Here is a 27,500-nt window from a genome sequence, read left to right on the forward strand (position 1 = left end):
CGTCCGACAGACTAATCTGGGTTTGGCGGATGCCAGGAGAATGCAACCTCCCCCAATGCATAGTTCCAACTGTAAAGTTTGGTGAAGGAGGAATAATGGTCTGGGGCTGTTTATCATGGGTCGGGCCCCTTAGTTCCAGCGAACGGAAATCTTAACGCTACAGCATACAATGTCATTCTTGACGATTCTGTGCTTCCAACTTTGTGGCAACAATTTGGGGAAGGCCCTTTCCTGTTTCAGCATGACAATGCCCCCATGCACAAAGTGAGGTCCCATACAGAAATGTTTCGTCGATCAGTGGTGGAAGAACTTGACTGGCCCGCACAGAGCTCTGACCTCAACCAGATCGAGCACTTTTGGGATGAATTGGAACGCCGACTGAGAGCCAGGCCTAATCGCCCAACATCAGTGCCCAACCTCACTAATGCTCTTGTGGCTGAATGGAAGCAAGTACTGGTAGCAATGTTCCAACATCTAGTGGAAAGCCTTCCCAGAAAAGTGGAGGTTGTTATGGCAGCAAAGGGGAACCAACTCCATATTAATGCTCATGATTTTGGAATGAAATGAGATGTTTGACAAGCAGGTGTCCACACACTTTTGGTCATGTAGTGTAACTACTTGACACAATAAAAATAATGAATTAACCAAAAAACAGAGCAAACTGGAATGCTATTGGGACTTAAACAGAGAGTACACAGTGGCTGAATACCTGACCACTGTGACTGACCCAAAATGAAGGAAATCTTTGCCTCTGTAGAGACTCAGTGAGCATAGCCTTGTTATTGAGAAGGCTGCCGTGAGAAGACAGGCTACTGCCCACAAAATGAGGTGGAAACTGAGCTGCACTTCCTAACCTCCTGCCCAATGTATGACCATATTAGAAACACATACTTCCCTCAGATTCAACAGACCCACAAAGAATTTGAAAACAAATCTAAGTTTGATAAAGTCCCATATCTACTGGGTGAAATTCCACAGTGTTCCATCACAGCAGCAAGATTTGTGACCTGTTACCACGAGAAAAGGGCAACCAGTGAAGAACAAACACCATTGAAAATACAACCCATATTTATGCTTATTTATTTTCTCTTTTGTACTTCAACTATTTGCACATCGTTACAGCACAATGTATATAGACATAATATGACATTTGTAATGTCTTTATTACTTTGTAACTTTTGTGAGTGTAATGTTTCATGTTCATATCTGATTGTTTTTGTTTATCATCTATTTCACTTGCTTTGGGAATGTTAACATATGTTTTCCATGCCAATAAAGCCCTTTGAATTGGAAAATAAGAGTGAAACAGAAAGGAGCAAAAGAGAGATAAGGGTGAAAAATAAGGGGGAGTGTGAACCAGGGAGAAAGGGGCGGGCTCTAACAGAAAGGGGTGGGCTCTATCAGAAAGGGGCGGGCTCTAACAGAAAGAGAAAGGGGCGGGCTCTAACAGAAAGAGAAAGGGAGAGCGGAGAACAAAATAGTAGTTTTTCCAACCACGAGGCTCACACAGAGAGTTGTCTCGCCAAAGGAGAGGGAAAATGTCATTGTCTTTTTCTCCTGTTCATGTTCTCACCACTTATCATACGGAATAAAAACCTTGTTAAACTGGGATTATCTTCAATCTGAATTCAGTAAAACAGATTTAATCTCAGACGGATTCTTCTTGTGGGACTAGTTCTATTAGGATCCTACTAGTTCTCTGGTGTGGATATAATACCAGTCTGTCTCTGAGATGGGGTCCAGAACTCTTCTACTTGTTCTGGGTGAGTCTAACCTTGTATATCTTTGGAACTTGACTATTTTGTGTTTGGGTGTGTGTGTGTGTGTGTGTGTGTGTGTGTGTGTGTGTGAGAGAGCAACAAATAGAGAGAGGTGGTATTTCATAATTCAAAGTCAGTTATTGTTGAATGGCTACCGAATAATCCAACCATGGATGTGGAGCGAATGTTTACAACCCTCTCAGACATGTATAAACAACATGTTACAACCCTCTCAGACATGTATACACAACATTATAGACAGTTTTAGTGTGTAAAGATAGTTGTAGTGTGTATACATACTGTTTTACTTTGTATATAGACATTTTTAGTGTGTATAGACAGTTTTAGTGTGTATAGACAGATTGGCAGTTCTCAGGGGTCAGCATTATACTATACTTATACTTTGTTATGTTGTTTTATTAAGATAATGGTTAAGATAATATCTTAATATATGTTAGCTACTATGTTGTGTTATGGATGTAGTACTTTGTTCAGGATAGGTTCTGTTATTTATTACTGTCAGAATATCACTGTTTCCAGGAAGCAACACAGTGGCTCCACTGACACTCGTGGGCTGTCTGGAGAATCCCTGAATGAGTCAGAGCTGGGTTCAAATACTACTCAATATCATTGCAAATAGTTCATCTGGACCAAAAGAATAGTGGATAAAGCCCATATGGCACTTCAGACAGGCTAGAAATGGAAGGATCTGAAATGTTTTAAATACTATTTGAACCCAGGCCTGAAACTAGTACAGATTTAGCTACTTCTACTGTCTACTTCTTAGTCTAGAGACTGAGAGAGAGAGAGACAGAGAGAAGAGAGACAAAGAGAGAGAGACAGAGAGAAGAGAGAGAGAGAGAGAAGGAGGGAGGAAGAGAGAGATTAACTCTAACACTGTGTCTATAGTTGAAGGGAGGTAGTTACCTTCAAGTAGGGAGGGGGGGGTTCTACTAAGCTAACATCATGGAATTGTTTTAAGATGGTCATACCATGGTGATTTAGCTATTTGTTAGGACCCCTTTATTTAAAAACATATACAGAAATGATTTGATGAAATGAAATGTGGCCTTAATGCCATTAGCCAATAGAACGGCAGTGAATGATAGCTTCATACATGGAACAACAAATAACCCCCCAAAAAACCCAAAGGAAGTTTCTTCTGAAGTGTTTGTCCTATATCTGAGAGATATAAGACAGATCAGGACACTATTTAACCCTTTATTTTAGGCCCTAAACTACATCCATATAGCCCTTTTCCCTCAGAACGGCCTCAATTTATCGGGGCAAAGACTCTTCAACGTTTCGAAAGTGTTCCACAGGGATGCTGGCCCATGTTGGCTCCAATGCTTCCCACAGTTGTGTCAAGTTGTCTGGATGTCCTTTGGGTGGTGGATCATTCTTGATACACATGGAAAACTGCTGAGCGTGAAAAGCCCAGCAGCGTTGCCGTTTTTGACAGAAATCAGAGTGCCTGGCACCTACTACCATACCACACTCAAAGACACCTACATCTATTGTCTTTCCCGTTCACCCTCTGAGTGGCAAACATTCACAATCCATGTCTCAATTGTCTCAAGGCTTAAAAATGCTTGGAAAGAGCACATTTATTTTTGGACTTGTATTGGGACTACCTTCAGACGAGTCCCGTGGCGCTTGTGGTGGTCGTAGAGCTAAATGGAGAAGAGCCTAGTAGTTTGTAGGTCAAACCGTTCAGATATTACAGATGTTTAAAGAGTGATTTTCAGGATGTGCCAGAGTTTGACAGACACCACTGTAGCTCTGCCACCTTCCAACACAGATGCGAAAGGGCTTAAATTAATTAAATTACATTGTTCTAAATGGACATATTTGATGGGGATTTTGTTTAAATCAGACATTGACTCAAGGAGGTTAATGCCTAAACTTGACTTGAATCACTTTGACATTTTATGTTTGGAACAAATTCTAAATTTGACGTTTGAGAAACATGGATAAACGTCTAATTCTGACGTGAGACTGTGAGACCTTGTAGATATATCACTTCATAAAGACCGTGTGTGTGTGCGTGTCATAAAAACCCTCTGTGTGTGAGGCCTGCTGTCTAACCACAATCTGGGCTTCTCTCATGTCTTCTCTCCTACTTCAGTTGAGTCTAGTTGTATACCTTAAATACTTCCCTCCAACATATTTGGAACAACACTGAGAGAAGAAGAATATTAAATCCCACATAGGCTTGTTGATTGGCTCCCCCTTGTGGGAAATAAATGACAGTGTGATTTCAGAAAGAATACAGCACCTCAGCTCCAATTATCATTGACATACATCAGCCTCGCTAATAATAATTATCATCATCATTCTACTATTACTATTACTACTACTACTGCTACTACTACTGCTACTACTACTACTACTGCTGATACTACTACTACTACTACTGCTACTACTACTACTACTGCTGATACTACTACTACTATTACTATTACTACTACTACTGCTACTACTACTACTACTGCTGATACTACTACTGCTACTACTACTACTACTACTACTGCTGATACTACTACTACTACTACTACTACTACTACTACTGATACTACTACTACTACTACTACCGATACTACTACTACTACTACTACTACTACTACTACTACTGCTGATACTACTACTACTACTACTGCTACTAATACTGCTGATACTACTACTACTACTAATACTACTACAACTACTGCTGATACTACAATTACTACTACTACTACTGATACTACTACTACAACTACTACTACTGCTACTACTGATACTACTTCTACTACTACTGATACTACTACTACTGCTGATACTACTACTACTACTACTACTACTACTGCTACTAATACTGCTGAACTACTACTACTACTACTACTACTACTACTGATACTACTACTACTATTACTACTACTGATACTACTACTACTACTGCTGATACTACTACTGCTACTACTACTACTACTGCTGATACTACTACTACTACGACTACTACTACTACCACTACTACTACTGCTACTGCTACTACTACTGCTACCACTACTGCTGCTGCCACTGCCACTACTACTACTACTGCTACTACTACTACTACCACTACTGCTACTACTATTACTACTACTACTACACCACTACTACTGCACTACCACCACCACTGCTACTACCACTATTACCACTACTGCACTACTGCCACCACCACTACTACTACTACTACTACTACCACTGCACCACTACTACTACTACCACCACTACTGCTGATACTACTACTACTACTACTACTACTACTACCACCACTACTGCTACTACTACTACTACTACTACTACTGCTGATACTACTACTACTACTACTACTACCACTACTACTACTACAACTACAACTACTACTAGTACCACTACTACTACTACTACTACTACTACTACTACTACTACTACTACTACTACTACTACCACTACTACTACTACTACTGCACGATTACTACTACTACTACCACTACTACTACTACTACTACCACTACTACTACTACTACTACTGTTACTACTACTACTACTACTACTACTGCTACTACTACTACTACTACCACTACTGCTACTGCCACCACCACTGCCACCACCACTACTACTACTACTACCACCACTACTACCACCACTACTACTACTACTACTACCACTACTACTACTACTACTACTACTACTACTACTACTACTACTACTACCACTACTACTACCACTACTACCACACTACTGCCACCACTACTACTACTACTACCACTACTACTGCTACTACCACCACTACTACCACTACTACCACTACTACTACCACTACTACTACTACTACTACTACCACTACTACTACCACCACTACTACTACTACTACTGCTACTACCACTACTACTACCACTACTACTACTACTACTACCACTACTACTACCACTACTACTACTACTACTACTACTACTACTACTACTACTACTACCACTACTACTACCACTACTACCACTACTACTACCACTACTACTACTACTACTACTACCACTACTACTACCATGACTACTACTACTACTACTACTACTACTACTCTGGCATGACGTTTCGTACTCTCAGATTCAAAATGCTAATTAGCATCAATGTAGACATCAAAACTACAAATCCCTGCAAGCTCCTGCAAGTCATCTCTAGCTGACACCTTTGCTAAAAGTTAATGTGTCAATTTAAAACTTGCACAAGACAGTTCACGGAATTGTCAATTTAAAGACATTTATCCATTTAATTCATTACTTTATTTAGCTAACATTAGATAGTTAATCCAGAGATTCTTACCATTGCCTCAATTCGGCAGTCTAATGGGAGTTATGACTCATACTGTGGTACTCTATTGATGGATTCTACAGGATTAGAAATCGTGACTAGCGGTCGTGAAATCCACTAATAAACTGTCTGTAAATAAAACACGTCTAAATGAATAGAGTGACAGTAAAACAGTTATGCTATGTGTTCGCTAAGTAGTTAGCTGAAGTTCACTAGGATTGTGTTCGTTTTTCACTTTGATGGCTAACTTTCTGTACTGCTAACATTCACTCCCAGTCATTCTGAATGCGGAGGCTGGTCGTTTCTTAAATAGTGGCGCAAGGAGTTCTGTGATATTAGAATCCTTTAGTTTTGACCAGTATTTTCTGAATCCAGGCATGGGTCTAGTTTAGGACAGTGTAATAATTACATGAAGAAGCATTCAAACTAAATAAAAATGAATTGGACCAGCACCATTGCTGGATTCTACAAGATTATCATTGAAAACGTGACCAGCGATCAGGACATCAAGTAATAAAGTGGCTGTAGATCATTTGAAAACGTTTAAATAAGCGCTATGTGTTCGGTGAGTACCGGTAGTTAGTTGCAATTCACTATGATTGTTACATTTTTACTTTGATGGCAAACTTTCTGTACTGCTAACATTCACTTCCAGTCACTTCCAGTCATTTTTGCTCCGGTGCTGGTCCAATAAATGTGTTTATTTTCGACAGCTTCGCATGGAATTATTACGTTGTCATAACCTGTATTTATTCTACCTACAGTAGGCATAGGTACACTCATAATGCTGCCAGTCCCCACCATTAGCATGGGTACACTCATAATGCTGCCAGTCCCCACCATTAGCATGGGTACACTCATAATGCTGCCAGTCCCCACCATTAGCATGGGTACACTCATAATGCTGCCAGTCCACCCATTAGCATGGGTACACTCATAATGCTGCCAGTCCACCCATTAGCATGGGTACACTCATAATGCTGCCAGTCCACCCATTATGTCATAATTGACTTGGAATGGGGACTTCCATTCTATTCATTCTGGTTCCAAGGTCAATACTCCCCAAAGGCAGCTTGACAAGTAGATTAATTTGTAGCTAGATTTTAAGTTTCTGGATGGTTCTGAAACTTGCTAAATATTAAACAAAGTCACTTTTATTGACAAAACTGATCTGATACAAAAGTATTGATGTTTCTATCAGAGTAAACTGGTCTGATCTGATACAAAAGTATTGATGTTTCTATCAGAGTAAACTGGTCTGATCTGATACAAAAGTATTGATGTTTCTATCAAAGTAAAAATATCATGTGATTGATGACGTTTGAAGCTTTGGACGTCACAACAACCGTCAAAGACAGTACAGTGTGGAGGCTGAAACTGACAGTACAGTGTGAAGGCTGAAACTGACAGTACAGTGTGAAGGCTGAAACTGACAGCACAGTGTGAAGGCTGAAACTGACAGTACAGTGTGAAGGCTGAAACTGACAGTACAGTGTGAAGGCTGAAACTGACTACAGTGTGAAGGCTGAAACTGGCAGTACAGTGTGGATGCTGAAACTGACAGTACAGTGTGGATGCTGAAACTGACAGTACAGTGTGAAGGCTGAAACTGACAGTACAGTGTGAAGGCTGAAACTGACAGTACAGTATGGAGAATGAAACTGACTACAGTGTGGAGGCTGAAACTGACAGTACAGTGTGAAGGCTGAAACTGGCAGTACAGTGTGAAGGCTGAAACTGACAGTACAGTGTGAAGGCTGAAACTGGCAGTACAGTGTGAAGGATGAAACTGACAGTACAGTATGGAGGCTGAAACTGACTACAGTGTGGAGGCTGAAACTGACAGTACAGTGTGAAGGCTGAAACTGGCAGTACAGTGTGAAGGCTGAAACTGACAGTACAGTGTGAAGGCTGAAACTGGCAGTACAGTGTGAAGGATGAAACTGACAGTACAGTATGGAGGCTGAAACTGGCAGTACAGTGTGAAGGATGAAACTGACAGTACAGTCTGGATGCTGAAACTGACAGTACAGTGTGAAGGCTGAAACTGACAGTACAGTGTGAAGGCTGAAACTGGCAGTACAGTGTGAAGGCTGAAACTGACAGTACAGTATGGAGGCTGAAACTGACTACAGTGTGGAGGCTGAAACTGACAGTACAGTGTGAAGGCTGAAACTGACAGTACAGTGTGGAGGCTGAAACTGACAGTACAGTGTGAAGGCTAAAACTGACTACAGTGTGAAGGCTGAAACTGACAGTACAGTGTGGAGGCTGAAACTGACAGTACAGTGTGGAGGCTGAAACTGACAGTACAGTGTGAAGGCTGAAACTGACAGTACAGTGTGACGGCTGAAACTGACTGTACAGTGTGAAGGCAGAAACTGACAGTACAGTGTGAAGGCAGAAGCTGACAGTACAGTGTGAAGGCAGAAACTGACAGTACAGTGTGGAGGCTGAAACTGACAGTACAGTGTGGAGGCTGAAACTGACAGTACAGTGTGAAGGCTGAAACTGACAGTACAGTGTGAAGGCTGAAACTGACAGTACAGTGTGGAGGCTGAAACTGCTACTCCAATAGAAATCCCTGATCGCATTTACAGGATTAGAAATCGTGACTAGGACAGTACAGTGTGAAGGCAGAAACTGATAGTACAGTGTGAAGGCTGAAACTGACAGTACAGTGGGGAGGCTGAAACTGACAGTACAGTGTGAAGGCTGAAACTGACAGTACAGTGTGAAGGCTGAAACTGACAGTAGAGTGTGAAGGCTGAAACTGACAGCACAGTGTGAAGGCTGAAACTGACAGTACAGTATGAAGGCTGAAACTGACAGTACAGTGTGAAGGCTGAAACTGACAGTACAGTGTGAAGGCTGAAACTGACTACAGTGTGAAGGCTGAAACTGGCAGTACAGTGTGGATGCTGAAACTGACAGTACAGTGTGAAGGCTGAAACTGACAGTACAGTGTGAAGGCTGAAACTGACAGTACAGTATGGAGGCTGAAACTGACTACAGTGTGGAGGCTGAAACTGACAGTACAGTGTGAAGGCTGAAACTGGCAGTACAGTGTGAAGGATGAAACTGACAGTACAGTGTGAAGGCTGAAACTGGCAGTACAGTGTGAAGGATGAAACTGACAGTACAGTATGGAGGCTGAAACTGACTACAGTGTGGAGGCTGAAACTGACTACAGTGTGGAGGCTGAAACTGACAGTACAGTGTGAAGGCTGAAACTGGCAGTACAGTGTGAAGGCTGAAACTGGCAGTACAGTGTGAAGGATGAAACTGACAGTACAGTATGGAGGCTGAAACTGACTACACTGTGGAGGCTGAAACTGACTACAGTGTGGAGGCTGAAACTGACAGTACAGTGTGAAGGCTGAAACTGGCAGTACAGTGTGAAGGCTGAAACTGACAGTACAGTGTGAAGGCTGAAACTGGCAGTACAGTGTGAAGGATGAAACTGACAGTACAGTCTGGATGCTGAAACTGACAGTACAGTGTGAAGGCTGAAACTGACAGTACAGTATGGAGGCTGAAACTGACTACAGTGTGGAGGCTGAAACTGACAGTACAGTGTGAAGGCTGAAACTGACTACAGTGTGAAGGCTGAAACTGACAGTACAGTGTGGAGGCTGAAACTGACAGTACAGTGTGAAGGCTAAAACTGACTACAGTGTGAAGGCTGAAACTGACAGTACAGTGTGGAGGCTGAAACTGACAGTACAGTGTGGAGGCTGAAACTGACAGTACAGTGTGAAGGCTGAAACTGACAGGACAGTGTGACGGCTGAAACTGACTGTACAGTGTGAAGGCAGAAACTGACAGTACAGTGTGAAGGCAGAAGCTGATAGTACAGTGTGAAGGCAGAAACTGACAGTACAGTGTGGAGGCTGAAACTGACAGTACAGTGTGAAGGCTGAAACTGACAGTACAGTGTGAAGGCTGAAACTAACAGTACAGTGTGGAGGCTGAAACTGCTCCTCCAATAGAAATCCCTGATCGCATTTACAGGATTAGAAATCGTGACTAGGACAGTACTGTGTGAAGGCAGAAACTGATAGTACAGTGTGAAGGCTGAAACTGACAGTACAGTGGGGAGGCTGAAACTGACAGCACAGTGTGGAGGCTGAAACTGACAGTACAGTGTGAAGGCTGAAACTGACAGGACAGTGTGAAGGCTGAACCTGCTCCTCCAATAGAAATCCCTGATCACACTTACAGGATTAGAAATCGTGACTAGGACAGTACAGTGTGGAGGCTGAAACTGCTTCTCCAATAGAAATCCCTGATCACATTTACAGGATTAGAAATCGTGACTAGCGGTCGGGAAATAAAAGTAATGATGAATCATTTTGAATCATTTTTAACTTCTCTCATTGACTTCTCAAACCCCAAACTGCCCTGATCTGCTTGGTCTATTATGCAAGCGTCTGTCTGTCTGTCTGTCTGTCTGTCTGTCTGTCTGTCTGTCTGTCTGTCTGTCTGTCTGTCTGTCTGTCTGTCTGTCTGTCTGTCTGTCTGTCTGTCTGTCTGTCTGTCTGTCTGTCTGTCTGTCTGTCTGTCTGTCTGTCTGTCTGTCTGTCTGTCTGTCTGTCTGTCTGTCTGTGTGTGTCGCTCTCTCTCTCACTCTCTCTCTGCCTCTCTCTCCCTTTCTCTCTCCTCGCAGGTCTTCATTTCACTCTACTGGGGAACATAGAGGCCAGAGATTGCGGCCTGGGCTTCATTGCCAATGGGAGACAACAATGTGATGATATAGATGAGTGTAAAGAGTGGGACAGTACCCCACCCTGTGGAAGTAATGCTACGTGTTACAACACATATGGAAGCTTCTACTGTCACTGTCTACCTGGGTTCAGATCCACAACGACTTTCAAGTTTACTCCTCTCACTGGGGAGTGTAAGGGTGAGGATTCAAATGTCTGAGTGTGTGTGTGTGTGTGTTGTGTGTTGTGCGTGTGCGTGTGCGTGTGTGTGTGTGTGCGTGTGTGTGTGTGTGTGTGTGCATGCGTGCGTGTGCGTGTGTGTGTGAATGCTACATTGGCTCCTAGCTACTTTGGCTCCTATCTCCTTATTTCCTCTGTTCAGGAAGTTGTCCGATAGAAAAGTGTTTTTGTTGCAAAACAAATTTTTGAACACATATTTCCTTCTCTCTTCAGACCTCAATGAGTGCCTGGAGAACCCACAGGTTTGTGGCAGCAACACCATTTGCATCAACACCATCGGGAGCTTCAACTGCCAATGTCAACCTGGGTTCAGAGTTACTTACGCTGGACACTGTGCAGGTGAGTCCAAAAAAGAGCATCAATGTGTGTGTGCATGTGTGTGTGTGTGTGTGTGTGTGTGTGTGATGCGAGTATCTCAGCTTAGTTTATGTGTGTGTGTGTCCACTACAGATGAGGATGAGTGTGTGTGGGTTCCCCCGGTGTGTGGCGCTCTGGGCATGTGCACAAACACAGCTGGCCGATACACCTGCACCTGTCCGCCAGGGCTCAGTAACCACGGCAACAACACTGCCCCCTGCACAGGTGAGGTGGCCGAGGCCATGCTAGCTCTGACCTCTTACCTATGAAATCTAACGTCTGACCTTCGACCCCGTGACCCTCACTCTTTGAAGACACCTGTCAGATCTCACAACGCCTGCATACCATGTTTAACCCATCAGTTACCCCGTCACAGGATATAGCAGCAATCTGATGTCTGGATAGATATTTAACCCATCAGTTACCCCGTCACAGGATATAGCAGCAATCTGATGTCTGGATAGATATTTAACCCATCAGTAACCCCGTCACAGGATATAGCAGCAATCTGATGTCTGGATAGATGTTTAACCCATCAGTTACCCCGTCACAGGATATAGCAGCAATCTGATGCCCGACTGCACAGTTGATGACGTGGCACGCAGCCATTGGTGCAATGTAATAATTACAATTGAGTCAGCCTGGAATGTGACCACGTAAATAAGGGGATTCCAAAACTCTCCTCCAGGACACAAAGCCTTCCATGTATTGTAGCTATTCCACAGCTAGTTCACCTGATTCAACTTGTCAACTAATCTTAAAGCCCTTCACTAGGTGAATCAGGTGAGATAGTTCAGGAAAACAACAAAGTGGTGAAATGTTTAGGGGGTCCCAGAGGAGAGGTTTGAGAACCACTGACTTTAATGGCCCTAAACCTGATTGAACTGTGACACCTACACTGACTTAAATGCCCCTAAACCTGATTGAACTGTGACCCCCACACTGACTTTAATGCCCCTAAACCTGATTGAACTGTGACCCCTACACTGACTTTAATGGCCCTAAACCTGATTGAACCGTGACACCTACACTGACTTAAATGCCCCTAAACCTGATTGAACTGTGACCCCTACACTGACTTAAATGCCCCTAAACCTGATTGAACTGTGACCCCCACACTGACTTAAATGCCCCTAAACCTGATTGAACTGTGTCCCCCACACTGACTTAAATGCCCCTAAACCTGATTGAACTGTGACCCCCACACTGACTTTAATGCCCCTAAACCTGATTGAACTGTGACCCCCACACTGACTGTAATGCCCCTAAACCTGATTGAACTGTGACCCCCACACTGACTTAAATGCCCCTAAACCTGATTGAACTGTGACCCCCACACTGACTTTAATGCCCCTAAACCTGATTGAACTGTGACCCCCACACTGACTTTAATGCCCCTAAACCTGATTGAACTGTGACCCCCACACTGACTTGCATGCAGCAGATCTGAGACTGTCTGAATGGCTTACTCCCTCTAGATAATCTTGCTCTCTCTCTTTCTCTTTCTCTCACTTTCTTTTTTCTCTCCCTTTATTTCCCTCTCATTCTCTCTGTCTCTTACCATCATTATCCTCCTATTTTTCCTCTTCCTCCTTATTATCAGCTGTCTGAGCTGCTTACCGATCGCTGCAGCTGTACACAGCCCATCTGTAAATAGCCCATCCAATCTACCTACCTCATCCCCATATTGTTTAAATTAACTTTTTTGCTCTTTTGCACACCAGTATTTCTATTTGCACATCATCTGCTCATCTATCACTCCAGTGTTAATTTGCTAAATTGTAATTATTTCGCTGCTATGGCCTATTTATTGCCTTACCTCCTCACATCATTTGCACACACTGTATATAGACTTTTTCTATTGTGTTATCGACTGTACGTTTGTTTATTCCATGTGTAACTCTGTGTTGTTGTATGTGTCACACTGCTTTGCTTTATATTGGCCAGGTCACAGTTGTAAATTAGAACTTGTTCTCAACTGGCCTACCTGATTAAATAAAGGTGAAATAAAATTTAAAAAATCATTAAAAAATCATCATTATCCCCCACCCTACACTCATCTCTCTTTTTATCTCTTTCTCCCTCAGACATAGATGAGTGTAATGAGATCGCTGGTATCTGTGGAGTGGGCGGGGACTGCCAGAACCAGAAAGGAAGCTACAGTTGCCTCTGTCACCCTGGATACAGTAACTACGACAACAAACAGGCTCAGTGCTCAGGTGATTGTAGAATCTGCTACTATGACGCGTTGCTTCCCACGACACCATACATTACAATACGATCACTTTGTCTCTTAGAAGAGGAAGGCCTGGATCGGAAATATAACTAGGCTCCTATTTTAACAGTCCTAAATTACAGCTATATCTAACATAACATAACACCCACTACATGACCAAAAGTATGTGGACCCTTCTCGTCTAACATCTCTTTCCAATTCATGGGCATTAATATGGAGTTGATCCCCCTTTGCTGCTATAACAGCCTCCACTCTTCTGGGAAAGCTGTTCACTAGATGTTGGAACATTTCTGTGGAGACTTGCTACCATTCAGTCACAAGAGCATTAGTGAGGTCGGGCACTGATGTTGGGCGATTAGGCCTGGCTCACAGTCAGCATTCCAATTTATCCCAAAGGTGTATGATAGGGTTGAGGTCGGGGCTCTGTGCAGGCCAGTCAAGTTCTTCCACACCGATCTCGACAAACCATTTCTGTATGGACAGGAAATGGCCTTCCCCAGACGGTTGACACAAAGTTGGAAGCACAGAATTGTCTACAATGTAATTATATGCTGTAGCTTTCAGCTTTCCCTTCACTGGAACTAAGGGGCCTATCGTGAACCACGAAAAATAGCTCCAGATCATTAGTCCTCCTCAACCAAACCTTACACTTTGCACTATGCATTCTGGCATATAGCAGTCATCTGCCAAACACAGATTAGTCCGTCGGACTGCCAGATGGTGAAGCATGATTCATCACTCCAGAGAATGTGTTTCCACTGCTCCAATCACGGTGAGCATTACACCACACCAGCCGACGCTTGGCATTGCACATGGTGATCTTACGCTTGTGTGCGGCTGCTCGGCCATGGAAACCCATTTCACGAAGTTCCCGATGAACAGTTATTGTGCTGGCGTTGCTTCAAGAGGCCGTTTTTAACTCAGTTGTGAGTCTTGCAACTGAGGACAGACAATTTTTACACAATTTGCGATTTAGCGGCTTAATTGTTGTTGCTTCTAGATGTTTCCCCTTCACAATAGCATCACTTACAGTTGACCAGGGCAGCTCTAGAATGGCAGACATTTTACGAACTGACTTGTTGGAAAGGTGGCATCTTATAACGGTTCCACATTGAAAGTCACTGAGCTCTTCAGTAAGGCCATTCTACTGCCAATGTTTGTCTATAAAGATTGCACGGCTGTGTGCTCGATTTTATACACCTGTCAGCAACGGGTGTGGCTGAAATAGCTGAATCTATTCATTTGAAGGGGTGTCCACATACTATTGTATTGACAGTGTAGAGTAACAAAATATAACTTCAAATAATATAACACAAAATAACATAACACATTAGAAAATATCATAATGTAACATAACATAATGTAACATATCATAATGTAACATATCATAATGTAACATATCATAACATAATGTAACATGACATATCATAATGTAACATATCATAATGTAACATAACATAATGTAACATATCATAATGTAACATAACATAATGTAACATAACATAATATAACATTATATGATATAACATAATGTAACATATCATAACATAACATATCATAATGTAACATAACATAATGTAACATATCATAATGTAACATATCATAACATAATGTAACATAACATATCATCATGTAACATAACATAATGTAACATATCATATCATAATGTAACATATCATATCATAATGTAACATATCATAATGTAACATATCATAACATAATGTAACATAACATATCATCATGTAACATATCATATCATAATGTAACATATCATATCATAATGTAACATAACATAATGTAACATATCATAATGTAACATATCATAACATAATGTAACATAACATATCATAATGTAACATATCATAATGTAACATATCATAACATAATGTAACATAACATATCATCATGTAACATATCATATCATAATGTAACATAACATAATGTAACATAACATAATGTAACATAACATAATGTAACATAACATAATGTAACATATCATAATGTAACATATCATAATGTAACATAACATAACATAATATAACATATCATAATGTAACATAACATATCATAACATAATGTAACATATCATAACATAATGTAACATGACATATCATGATGTAACATATCATAATGTAACATATCATATCATAATGTAACATAACATATCATAATGTAACATATCATAATGTAACATAACATATCATAACATAATGTAACATATCATAACATAATGTAACATAACATATCATAATGTAACATAACATAATGTAACATGACATATCATAATGTAACATATCAGAATGTAACATAACATATCATAATGTAACATAACATAACATAATGTAACATATCATAACATAATGTAACATAACATATCATAATGTAACATAACATAATGTAACATAACATAATGTAACATATCATAATGTAACATATCATAACATAATGTAACATGACATATCGTAATGTAACATATCATAATGTAACATAACATAATGTAACATATCATAATGTAACATAACATAATGTAACATAACATAATATAACATTATATGATATAACATAATGTAACATATCATAACATAACATATCATAATGTAACATAACATAATGTAACATATCATAATGTAACATAACATATCATCATGTAACATAACATAATGTAACATATCATATCATAATGTAACATATCATATCATAATGTAACATAACATAATGTAACATATCATAATGTAACATATCATAACATAATGTAACATAACATATCATAATGTAACATAACATATCATAATGTAACATAACATAATGTAACATAACATAATGTAACATAACATAATGTAACATAACATAATGTAACATATCATAATGTAACATATCATAATGTAACATAACATATCATCATGTAACATATCATATCATAATGTAACATAACATAATGTAACATAACATAATGTAACATAACATAATGTAACATAACATAATGTAACATATCATAATGTAACATATCATAATGTAACATAACATAACATAATATAACATATCATAATGTAACATAACATATCATAACATAATGTAACATATCATAACATAATGTAACATGACATATCATAATGTAACATATCATAATGTAACATATCATATCATAATGTAACATAACATATCATAATGTAACATATCATAGTGTAACATATCATAACATAATGTAACATAACATATCATAATGTAACATAACATAATGTAACATAACATATCATAACATAATGTAACATATCATAACATAATGTAACATAACATATCATAATGTAACATAACATAATGTAACATGACATATCATAATGTAACATATCATAATGTAACATAACATATCATAATGTAACACAACATAATGTAACATAACATAATGTAACATAACATAATGTAACATATCATAATGTAATATAATATAACATAACATAATGTAACATAACATAACATAATGTTACATATCATATCATAATGTAACATAACATAACATAATGTAACATAACATAATGTAACATAACATAACATAATGTAACATAACATAACATATGGTAACATATCATAACATAATGTAACATATCATAATGTAACATATCATAACATAATGTAACATAACATAACATAATGTAACATAACATAATGTAACATAACATAATGTAACATATCATACTGTAACATATCATAATGTAACATAACATAATGTAACATAACATATCATAATGTAACATATCATAATATAACATAACATAATGTAACATATCATAATGTAACATATCATACTGTAACATAACATAATGTAACATATCATACTGTAACATATCATAACATAATGTAACATATCATACTGTAACATAACATAACATAATGTAACATATCATAATGTAACATATCATACTGTAACATAGCATGATGTAACATAACATAATGTAACATATCATACTGTAACATAGCATGATGTAACATAACATAATGTAACATATCATAATGTAACATATCATAATGTAACATATCATAATGTAACATATCATAACATAATGTAACATATCATACTGTAACATATCATAACATAATGTAACATATCATACTGTAACATATCATACTGTAACATAACATAATGTAACATATCATACTGTAACATATCATACTGTAACATAACATAATGTAACATATCATACTGTAACATATCATAACATAATGTAACATACTGTAACATATCATAATGTAACATAACATAACATAATGTAACTTAACATAATGTAACATATCATAATGTAACATATCATAACATAATGTAACATATCATAATGTAACATATCATAATGTAACATATCATACTGTAACATATCATAATGTAACATATCACAACATAATGTAACATATCATAATGTAACATATCATAACATAATGTAACATATCATAATGTAACATAACATAATGTAACATAACATAACATAATGTAACATAACATAATGTAACTTAACATAATGTAACATAACATAATGTAACATATCATATTGTAACATATCATAATGTAACATATCATAATGTAACATATCATAATGTAACATATGCATATCTAGCCTATCCTTTGATTCATTAAGTGATTTACAACAGTGAGTGGATACATTTTGTTATGGGTGGCTGCATATTACAGTAAGGTCTGTCCTTCTGTTTCTGTAGGTAGTGTTATTATAGAGACTCTCTGTTCCACTGGCAGCTTCCTCTTCCTAATATATTGTCCCAAATGACACCCTATTCCCTATACTACATTAGACTAGGGCCCTATTCCCTATATAGTGCACTACATTAGACCAGGGCCCATAGAGCACCTCTATAATAGGTTGTCATTTGGGATGCATGCTAGGATGGTTACCATGGAAACATTTCAGCACTGGTGTGCTGTGGGTTTCTGGGTGTTTTAATCTCCACCTCAACTTCCTCTCTGTCTCATGTCTTCATTTATATCTTAGTTAGTTGGTATCTGATGGTAAACATGGTTACCCATGGCAACAACTTTGATCTACTATTGTGGTGTGGTGTTGGTGTGTAGTGTTGTTGTGTTGCGGTGTGTTGTATTTGTATTTATTAAGGATCCCCATTAGTTCCAGCCAAGGCAGCAGCTAGTCTTCCAGGGGTCCAGCAACATTAATAACCTCTCTGGGATAGGCGGGATGCAAATGTCCTCACCTGGCCAATTGGCAGGAAAAATGCAGAGCGCCAAATTTAAAAAAAAAAATTCTATAAAATTCAAATTTTCATTAATTCACACATGTCTGTGTATTTACTTTTATTTAACTAGGCAAGTCAGTTAATTAAGAACAAATTCTTATTTTCAATGACGGCCTAGGAACAGTGGGTTAACTGCCTGTTCAGGGGCAGAACGACAGATTTGTACCTTGCAACCTTCCAGTTACTAGTCCAACAATCTAACCACTAGGCTACCTTGCCGCCCCAGGTGTTGTGAATCCAGCCAACATGTCAGATTTCAAAAGGCTTTTCGGCGAAAGCATAAGAAGCTATTATCTGAGGATAGCACAACAGTAAACAAAGAAAGCATAGCATATTTCAACCCTGCAGGCGCGACACAAAACACAGAAATAAAATATAATTCATGCCTTACCTTTGACGAGCTTCTTCTGTTGGCACTCCAATATGTCCCATAAACATCACAAATGGTCCTTTTGTTCGATTAATTCCGTCGATATATTTACAAAATGTCCATTTATTTGGCGTGTTTGATCCAGAAAAAAACAGCTTCCACTTTGCGCAACGTCACTACAAAATTTCTCAAAAGTTACCTGTAAACTTTGGCAAAACATTTCAAACAACTTCTGTAATACAACTTTAGGTATTTTTAAACGTTAATAATCGATCAAATTGAAGACGGGTCTATCTGTGTTCAATACAGGAGGATCACAAACCAACGCTACTTTCCAAGTCTGAAACAGTACACATAACGTTACCCTGTTACCCACGCTACTTTCCAAGTCTGAAACAGTACACATAACGTTACCCTGTTACCCACGCTACTTTCCAAGTCTGAAACAGTACACATAACGTTACCCTGTTACCCACGCTACTTTTCACGTCTGAAACAGTACACATAACGTTACCCTGTTACCCACGCTACTTTTCACGTCTGAAACAGTACACATAACGTTACCCTGTTACCCACGCTACTTTTCACGTCTGAAACAGTACACATAACGTTACCCTGTTACCCACGCTACTTTTCACGTCTGAAACAGTACACATAACGTTACCCTGTTACCCACGCTACTTTTCACACTTTCCACGCTACTCTGAAACAGTACACATAACGTTACCCTGTTCCAAGATGGTCGTACTTCTTCATTGCACAAAGGAAAAACCTCAACCAAAGGCTGGTGACATCCAGTGGAAGCGGTAGAGGAACTGCCTAAGAAATATCGTTTCCCAATGAGAACTCACTGAACAGACAGTGACCTCAAAAAATTATAATTCTAAATGGTTTGTCCTCTGGGTTTTGACGGCTACATAAGTTCTGTAATACTCACAGACATGATTCAAACAGTTTTAGAAACTTCAGAGTGTTTTCTTTCCAAATCTACTAATAATATGCATATCTTATATTCTTGGCATGAGTAGCAGGAAGTTGAAATTGGGCACGCTATTTATCCAAAAGTGAAAATGCTGCCCCCTATCCCAAAGAGGTTTTAAGGCAGTTTAAAAAACATTACGAAACATTCACAATAGATTTCACAACTCACTAAGTGTTGTGTTGTGTTGTTGTGTGTGGTGTAGTGGTGTGTAGTAGTGTGTTGTGTTGTTGTGTGTGGTGTAGTGGTGTGTAGTAGTGTGTTGTGTTGTTGTGTGTAGTGTAGTGGTGTGTAGTAGTGTGTTGTGTTGTTGTGTGGTGTAGTGGTGTGTAGTAGTGTGTTGTGTTGTTGTGTGTAGTGTAGTGGTGTGTAGTAGTGTGTTGTGTTGTTGTGTGTGGTGTAGTGGTGTGTAGTAGTGTGTTGTGTTGTTGTGTGTGGTGTAGTGGTGTGTAGTAGTGTGTTGTGTTGTTGTGTGTAGTGTAGTGGTGTGTAGTAGTGTGTTGTGTTGTTGTGTGTGGTGTAGTGGTGTGTAGTAGTGTGTTGTGTTGTTGTGTGTGGTGTAGTGGTGTGTAGTAGTGTGTTGTGTTGTTGTGCATGTATGATGATGTGTGTTGTGTTGTTGTGTGTGCTGTAGTGGTGTGTAGTAGTGTGTTGTGTTGTTGTGCACGTGTGATGGTGTTGTGTTGTGTTGTTGTGTGTGCTGTAGTGGTGTGTAGTAGTGTGTTGTGTTGTTGTGCACGTGTGATGGTGGTGTGTTGTGTTGTGTTGTTTTGTGTTGTTGTGCAGGTGGGATTGTGTTGTGTAGGTGTGATTGTGTTGTGCTGTGTAATGTTGTGTTGTGTTGTGCTGTGTTGTGTTGTGTTGTGCTGTGTTGTGTTGTGTTGTGCTGTGTAGTGTTGATCCCGGTGTGATGGTTGTGTTTTGTAAAATGTACATGTTGTGTTGTGTCGATCCAAATGTGATGGTTTTGTTTTGTGTTTCCTTTAGTACTGACCTGTGACCAGTTCAAAGCGAATGAGACTCCTGGACAGGTGAGTTTTACAGTACCTGGACCCGATGAGTCCTTATACAGCAGCTGAACCGCTAGTCATAGAATCTCCATTATGGCATCATTATCTTGAATTGGGAGGTCCATTCTACTCATTCTAGATCTGTAGCTGAACCATATTTGAATAGGGAAGCCTGTTCTACTCATTCTAGATCTGTAGCTGAACCATGTTTGAATAGAATAAACATTAAAAGAACATGGCAGTGAGTAGTCAGTAAAATAACTAGAACATTTATAGAATATGGCAGTGAGCAGTCAGTAAAATAACTAGAACATTTATAGAATATGGCATTAAGCAGGCAGTAAAATAACTAGAACATTTATAGAATATGGCAGTGAGCAGTCAGTAAAATAACTAGAACATTTATAGAATATGGCATTAAGCAGGCAGTAAAATAACCAGAACATTTATAGAATATGGCAGTGAGCAGTCAGTAAAATAACCAGAACATTTATAGAATATGGCATTAAGCAGTCAGTAAAATAACCAGAACATTTATAGAATATGGCATTAAGCAGTCAGTAAAATAACCAGAACATTTATAGAATATGGCATTAAGCAGGCAGTAAAATAACCAGAACATTTATAGAATATGGCTGTGAGCAGTCAGTAAAATAACCAGAACATTTATAGAATATGGGAGTGAGCAGTCAGTAAAATAACCAGAACATTTATAGAATATGGGAGTGAGCAGTCAGTAAAATAACCAGAACATTTATAGAATATGGCTGTGAGCAGTCAGTAAAATGACCAGAACATTTATAGAATATGGCATTAAGCAGTCAGTAAAATAACCAGAACATTTATAGAATATGGCTGTGAGCAGTCAGTAAAATAACCAGAACATTTATAGAATATGGCTGTGAGCAGTCAGTAAAATGACCAGAACATTTATAGAATATGGCATTAAGCAGGCAGTAAAATAACCAGAACATTTATAGAATATGGCTGTGAACAGTCAGTAAAATAACCAGAACATTTATAGAATATGGCATTAAGCAGTCAGTAAAATAACCAGAACATTTATAGAATATGGCATTAAGCAGGCAGTAAAATAACCAGAACATTTATAGAATATGGCTGTGAGCAGTCAGTAAAATAACCAGAACATTTATAGAATATGGCATTAAGCAGTCAGTAAAATAACCAGAACAATTATAGAATATGGCTGTGAACAGTCAGTAAAATAACCAGAACATTTATAGAATATGGCATTAAGCAGTCAGTAAAATAACCAGAACATTTATAGAATATGGCATTAAGCAGGCAGTAAAATAACCAGAACATTTATAGAATATGGCTGTGAGCAGTCAGTAAAATAACCAGAACATTTATAGAATATGGCAGTAAGCAGTCAGTAAAATAACTAGAACATTTATAGAATATGGCAGTGAGCAGTCAGTAAAATAACCAGAACATTTATAGAATATGGCATTAAGCAGTCAGTAAAATAACCAGAACATTTATAGAATATGGCATTAAGCAGTCAGTAAAATAACCAGAACATTTATAGAATATGACATTAAGCAGGCAGTAAAATAACCAGAACATTTATAGAATATGGCATTAAGCAGTCAGTAAAATAACCAGAACATTTATAGAATATGGCAGTGAGCAGTCAGTAAAATAACCAGAACATTTATAGAACATGGCAGTAAGCAGTCAGTAAAATGACCTGTAGATGTGAAGGTACATTATCCAATAGGTCTATGATTTCCAAATACTGCAACTCACTATTGCATTGATTTACATTCTTGCTCTTTCATTTTCTCTCTCTCTCTCTGTCTCTCTCTCTCTGTGTCTCTCTCTCTGTCTCTCTCTCTCTCTCCGTCTCTGTCTCTCTCTCTCTGTCTCTCTCTCTCTGTCTCTGTCTCTCTCTGTCTCTCTCTCTCTGTCTCTCTCTCTCTGTCTCTCTCTCTCTCTCTGTCTCTGTCTCTCTCTCTCTGTCTCTCTCTCTCTGTCTCTGTCTCTCTCTCTCTGTCTCTCTCTCTCTCTCTCTCTCTCTCTCTCTCTGTCTCTCTCTCTCTGTCTCTCTCTCTCTGTCTCTCTCTCTCTCTGTCTCTGTCTCTCTCTCTCTGTCTCTCTCTCTCTCTTTGTCTCTCTCTCTCTCTCTCTCTGTCTCTCTCTCTCTTTGTCTCTCTCTCTCTCTCTCTCTCTCTCTCTCTCTGTCTCTCTCTCTCTCTCTCTCTCTGTCTCTCTCTCTCTGTCTCTCTCTCTCTCTCTGTCTCTGTCTCTCTCTCTCTGTCTCTCTCTCTCTGTCTCTGTCTCTCTCTCTCTGTCTCTCTCTCTCTCTCTCTCTCTCTGTCTCTGTCTCTCTCTCTCTGTCTCTCTCTCTCTGTCTCTCTCTCTCTCTCTCTCTCTCTGTCTCTCTCTCTCTCTTTGTCTCTCTCTCTCTCTCTCTCTGTCTCTCTCTCTCTCTTTGTCTCTCTCTCTCTCTCTCTCTCTCTCTCTCTCTGTCTCTCTCTCTCTCTCTCTCTCTCTGTCTCTCTCTCTCTCTCTCTTTGTCTCTCTCTCTCTCTCTCTCTCTCTGTCTCTCTCTCTCTCTCTCTCTGTCTCTCTCTCTCTCTCTGTCTCTCTCTCTCTCTCTCTCTCTCTTTGTCTCTCTCTCTCTCTCTCTCTCTCTGTATCTCTCTCTCTCTCTCTCTCTCTCTCTCTCTCTCTCTCTGTCTCTCTCTCTCTCTCTCTCTTTGTCTCTCTCTCTCTCTCTCTCTCTCTCTCTCTCTCTCTCTCTCTCTCTCTCTCTGTCTCTCTCTCTCTCTGTCTCTCTCTCTCTCTCTCTCTCTCTCTCTCTCTCTCTCTCTCTCTCTCTCTCTCTCTCTCTCTCTCTGTCTCTCTCTCTCTCTCTGTCTCTCTCTCTCTCTCTCTCTCTCTCTCTCTCTGTCTCTCTCTCTCTCTCTCTCTCTCTGTCTCTCTCTCTCTCTCTGTCTCTCTCTCTCTCTCTCTGTCTCTCTCTCTCTCTCTGTCTCTCTGTCTCTCTCTCTCAATTCAATTCAATTCAATTCAATTCAAGGGCTTTATTGGCATGGGAAACATGTGTTAACATTGCCAAAGCAAGTGAGGTAGACAACATACAAAGTGAATATATAAAGTGAAAAACAACAAAAATTAACAGTAAACATTACACATACAGACGTTTCAAAACAGTAAAGACATTACAAATGTCATATTATATATATATACAGTGTTCTAACAATGTACAAATGGCTAAAGGACACAAGATAAAATAAATAAGCATAAATATGGGTTGTATTTACAATGGTGTTTGTTCTTCACTGGTTGCCCTTTTCTCGTGGCAACAGGTCACAAATCTTGCTGCTGTGATGGCACACTGTGGAATTTCACCCAGTAGATATGGGAGTTTTTCAAAATTGGATTTGTTTTCAAATTCTTTGTGGATCTGTGTAATCTGAGGGAAATATGTCTCTCTAATATGGTCATACATTGGGCAGGAGGTTAGGAAGTGCAGCTCAGTTTCCACCTCATTTTGTGGGCAGTGAGCACATAGCCTGTCTTCTCTTGAGAGCCATGTCTGCCTACGGCGGCCTTTCTCAATAGCAAGGCTATGCTCACTGAGTCTGTACATAGTCAAGGCTTTCCTTAATTTTGGGTCAGTCACAGTGGTCAGGTATTCTGCCGCTGTGTACTCTCTGTGTAGGGCCAAATAGCATTCTAGTTTGCTCTGTTTTTTTGTTAATTCTTTCCAATGTGTTAAGTAGTTATCTTTTTGTTTTCTCATAATTTGGTTGGGTCTAATTGTGCTGCTGTCCTGGGGCTCTGTAGTGTGTGTTTGTGTTTGTGAACAGAGCCCCAGGACCAGCTTGCTTAGGGACTCTTCTCCAGGTTCATCTCTCTGTAGGTGATGGCTTTGTTATGGAAGGTTTGTGAATCGCTTCCTTTTAGGTGGTTGTAGAATTTAACAGCTCTTTTCTGGATTTTGATAATTAGTGGGTATCGGCCTAATTCTGCTCTGCATGCATTATTTGGTGTTCTACGTTGTACACGGAGGATATTTTTGCAGAATTCTGCGTGCAGAGTCTCAATTTGGTGTTTGTCCCATTTTGTGAAGTCTTGGTTGGTGAGCGGACCCCAGACCTCACAACCATAAAGGGCAATGGGCTCTATGACTGATTCAAGTATTTTTAGCCAGATCCTAATTGGTATGTTGAAATTTATGTTTCTTTTGATGGCATAGAATGCCCTTCTTGCCTTGTCTCTCAGATCGTTCACAGCTTTGTGGAAGTTACCTGTGGTGCTGATGTTTAGGCCAAGGTATGTATAGTTTTTTGTGTGCTCTAGGGCAACAGTGTCTAGATGGAATTTGTATTTGTGGTCCTGGTGACTGGACCTTTTTGGAACACCATTATTTTGGTCTTACTGAGATTTACTGTCAGGGCCCAGGTCTGACAGAATCTGTGCATAAGATCTAGGTGCTGCTGTAGGCCCTCCTTGGTTGGTGACAGAAGCACCAGATCATCAGCAAACAGCAGACATTTGACTTCGGATTCTAGCAGGGGAGGCCGGGTGCTGCAGACTTTTCTAGTGCCCTCGCCAATTCGTTGATATATATGTTGAAGAGGGTGGGGCTTAAGCTGCATCCCTGTCTAACCCCACGACCCTGTGTGAAGAAATGTGTGTGTTTTTGCCAATTTTAACCGCACACTTGTTGTTTGTGTACATGGATTTTATAATGTCGTATGTTTTACCCCCAACACCACTTTCCATCAGTTTGTATAGCAGACCCTCATGCCAGATTGAGTCGAAGGCTTTTTGAAATCAACAAAGCATGAGAAGACTTTGCCTTTGTTTTGGTTTGTTTGATTGTCAATTAGGGTGTGCAGGGTGAATACATGGTCTGTTGTACGGTAATTTGGTAAAAGCCAATTTGACATTTGCTCAGTACATTGTTTTCATTGAGGAAATGTACGAGTCTGCTGTTAATAATAATGCAGAGGATTTTCCCAAGGTTACTGTTGACACATATTCCACGGTAGTTATTGGGGTCAAATTTGTCTCCACTTTTGTGGATTGGGGTGATCAGTCCTTGGTTCCAAATATTGGGGAAGATGCCAGAGCTAAGTATGATGTTAAAGAGTTTTAGTATAGCCAATTGGAATTTGTTGTCTGTATATTTGATCATTTCATTGAGGATACCATCAACACCACAGGCCTTTTTGGGTTGGAGGGTTTTTATTTTGTCCTGTAACTCGTTCAAGGTAATTGGAGAATCCAGTGGGTTCTGGTAGTCTTTAATAGTTGATTCTAAGATCTGTATTTGATCATGTATATGTTTTTGCTCTTTATTCTTTGTTATAGAGCCAAAGAGATTGGAGAAGTGGTTTACCCATACATCTCCATTTTGGATAGATAATTCTTCGTGTTGTTGTTTGTTTAGTGTTTTCCAATTTTCCCAGAAGTGGTTAGAGTCTATGGATTCTTCAATTGCATTGAGCTGATTTCTGACATGCTGTTCCTTCTTTTTCCGTAGTGTATTTCTGTATTGTTTTAGTGATTCACCATAGTGAAGGCGTAGACTCGGGTTTTCCGGGTCTCTATGTTTTTGGTTGGACAGGTTTCTCAATTTCTTTCTTAGATTTTTGCATTCTTCATCAAACCATTTGTCATTATTGTTAATTTTCTTCGGTTTTCTATTTGAGATTTTTAGATTTGATAGGGAAGCTGAGAGGTCAAATATACTGTTAAGATTTTCTACTGCCAAGTTTACACCTTCACTATTACAGTGGAACGTTTTACCCAGGAAATTGTCTAAGAGGGATTGAATTTGTTGTTGCCTAATTGTTTTTGGTAGGTTTCCAAACTGCATTCCTTCCATCTATAGCATTTCTTAATGTTACTCAGTTCCTTTGGCTTTGATGCCTCATGATTGAGTATCTCTCTCTGTCTCTCTCTCTCTCTCTGTCTCTCTCTCTCTCTCTCTCTCTTTGTCTCTCTCTCTCTCTCTCTCTCTCTCTCTCTCTCTCTCTCTCTCTCTCTCTCTCTCTCTCTCTGTCTGTCGCTCTTAGACCACTTTAGAAACACGTGTTTTGATTGATACATTTCAGCTCTCTTCTGGGACTACAATGTTTTTACCCACATGAAGTGAATGAACTTCTCCTCTCTCTCAGACTGTCCCAGGTTTAGCTGGTCTCCTGTCTCTGATGAGGAACAGCTGTCTGGCGTTAAGTAACTCTGGGGACGCAGCCGGAGGGAGACTGACTGGAGAGGTGCTACTGGAGGTAAACCAGTACACA

General features: G+C 39.5%; 1 protein-coding gene across 1 annotated transcript in view; it reads left to right on the forward strand.

The window, feature by feature from the left end:
* The first annotated feature begins 1,478 nt into the window (after positions 1 to 1,478).
* LOC112240539 (adhesion G protein-coupled receptor E1-like) overlaps positions 1,479 to 27,500 on the forward strand; it is a 46,907-nt gene continuing 20,885 nt past the window's right edge. Inside the window, exons 1-7 of the mRNA XM_042316142.1 lie at positions 1,479 to 1,763; positions 10,735 to 10,971; positions 11,225 to 11,350; positions 11,462 to 11,593; positions 13,456 to 13,587; positions 21,191 to 21,234; positions 27,375 to 27,485. Coding sequence (XP_042172076.1) covers positions 1,733 to 1,763; positions 10,735 to 10,971; positions 11,225 to 11,350; positions 11,462 to 11,593; positions 13,456 to 13,587; positions 21,191 to 21,234; positions 27,375 to 27,485 — 813 coding nt within the window. The 5' untranslated portion in view covers positions 1,479 to 1,732. The remainder of the gene's footprint in view (positions 1,764 to 10,734; positions 10,972 to 11,224; positions 11,351 to 11,461; positions 11,594 to 13,455; positions 13,588 to 21,190; positions 21,235 to 27,374; positions 27,486 to 27,500) is intronic.

This window comes from Oncorhynchus tshawytscha, unplaced genomic scaffold (assembly GCF_018296145.1).
Source record: "Oncorhynchus tshawytscha isolate Ot180627B unplaced genomic scaffold, Otsh_v2.0 Un_contig_1626_pilon_pilon, whole genome shotgun sequence".
Lineage (NCBI taxonomy): Eukaryota > Metazoa > Chordata > Actinopteri > Salmoniformes > Salmonidae > Oncorhynchus > Oncorhynchus tshawytscha.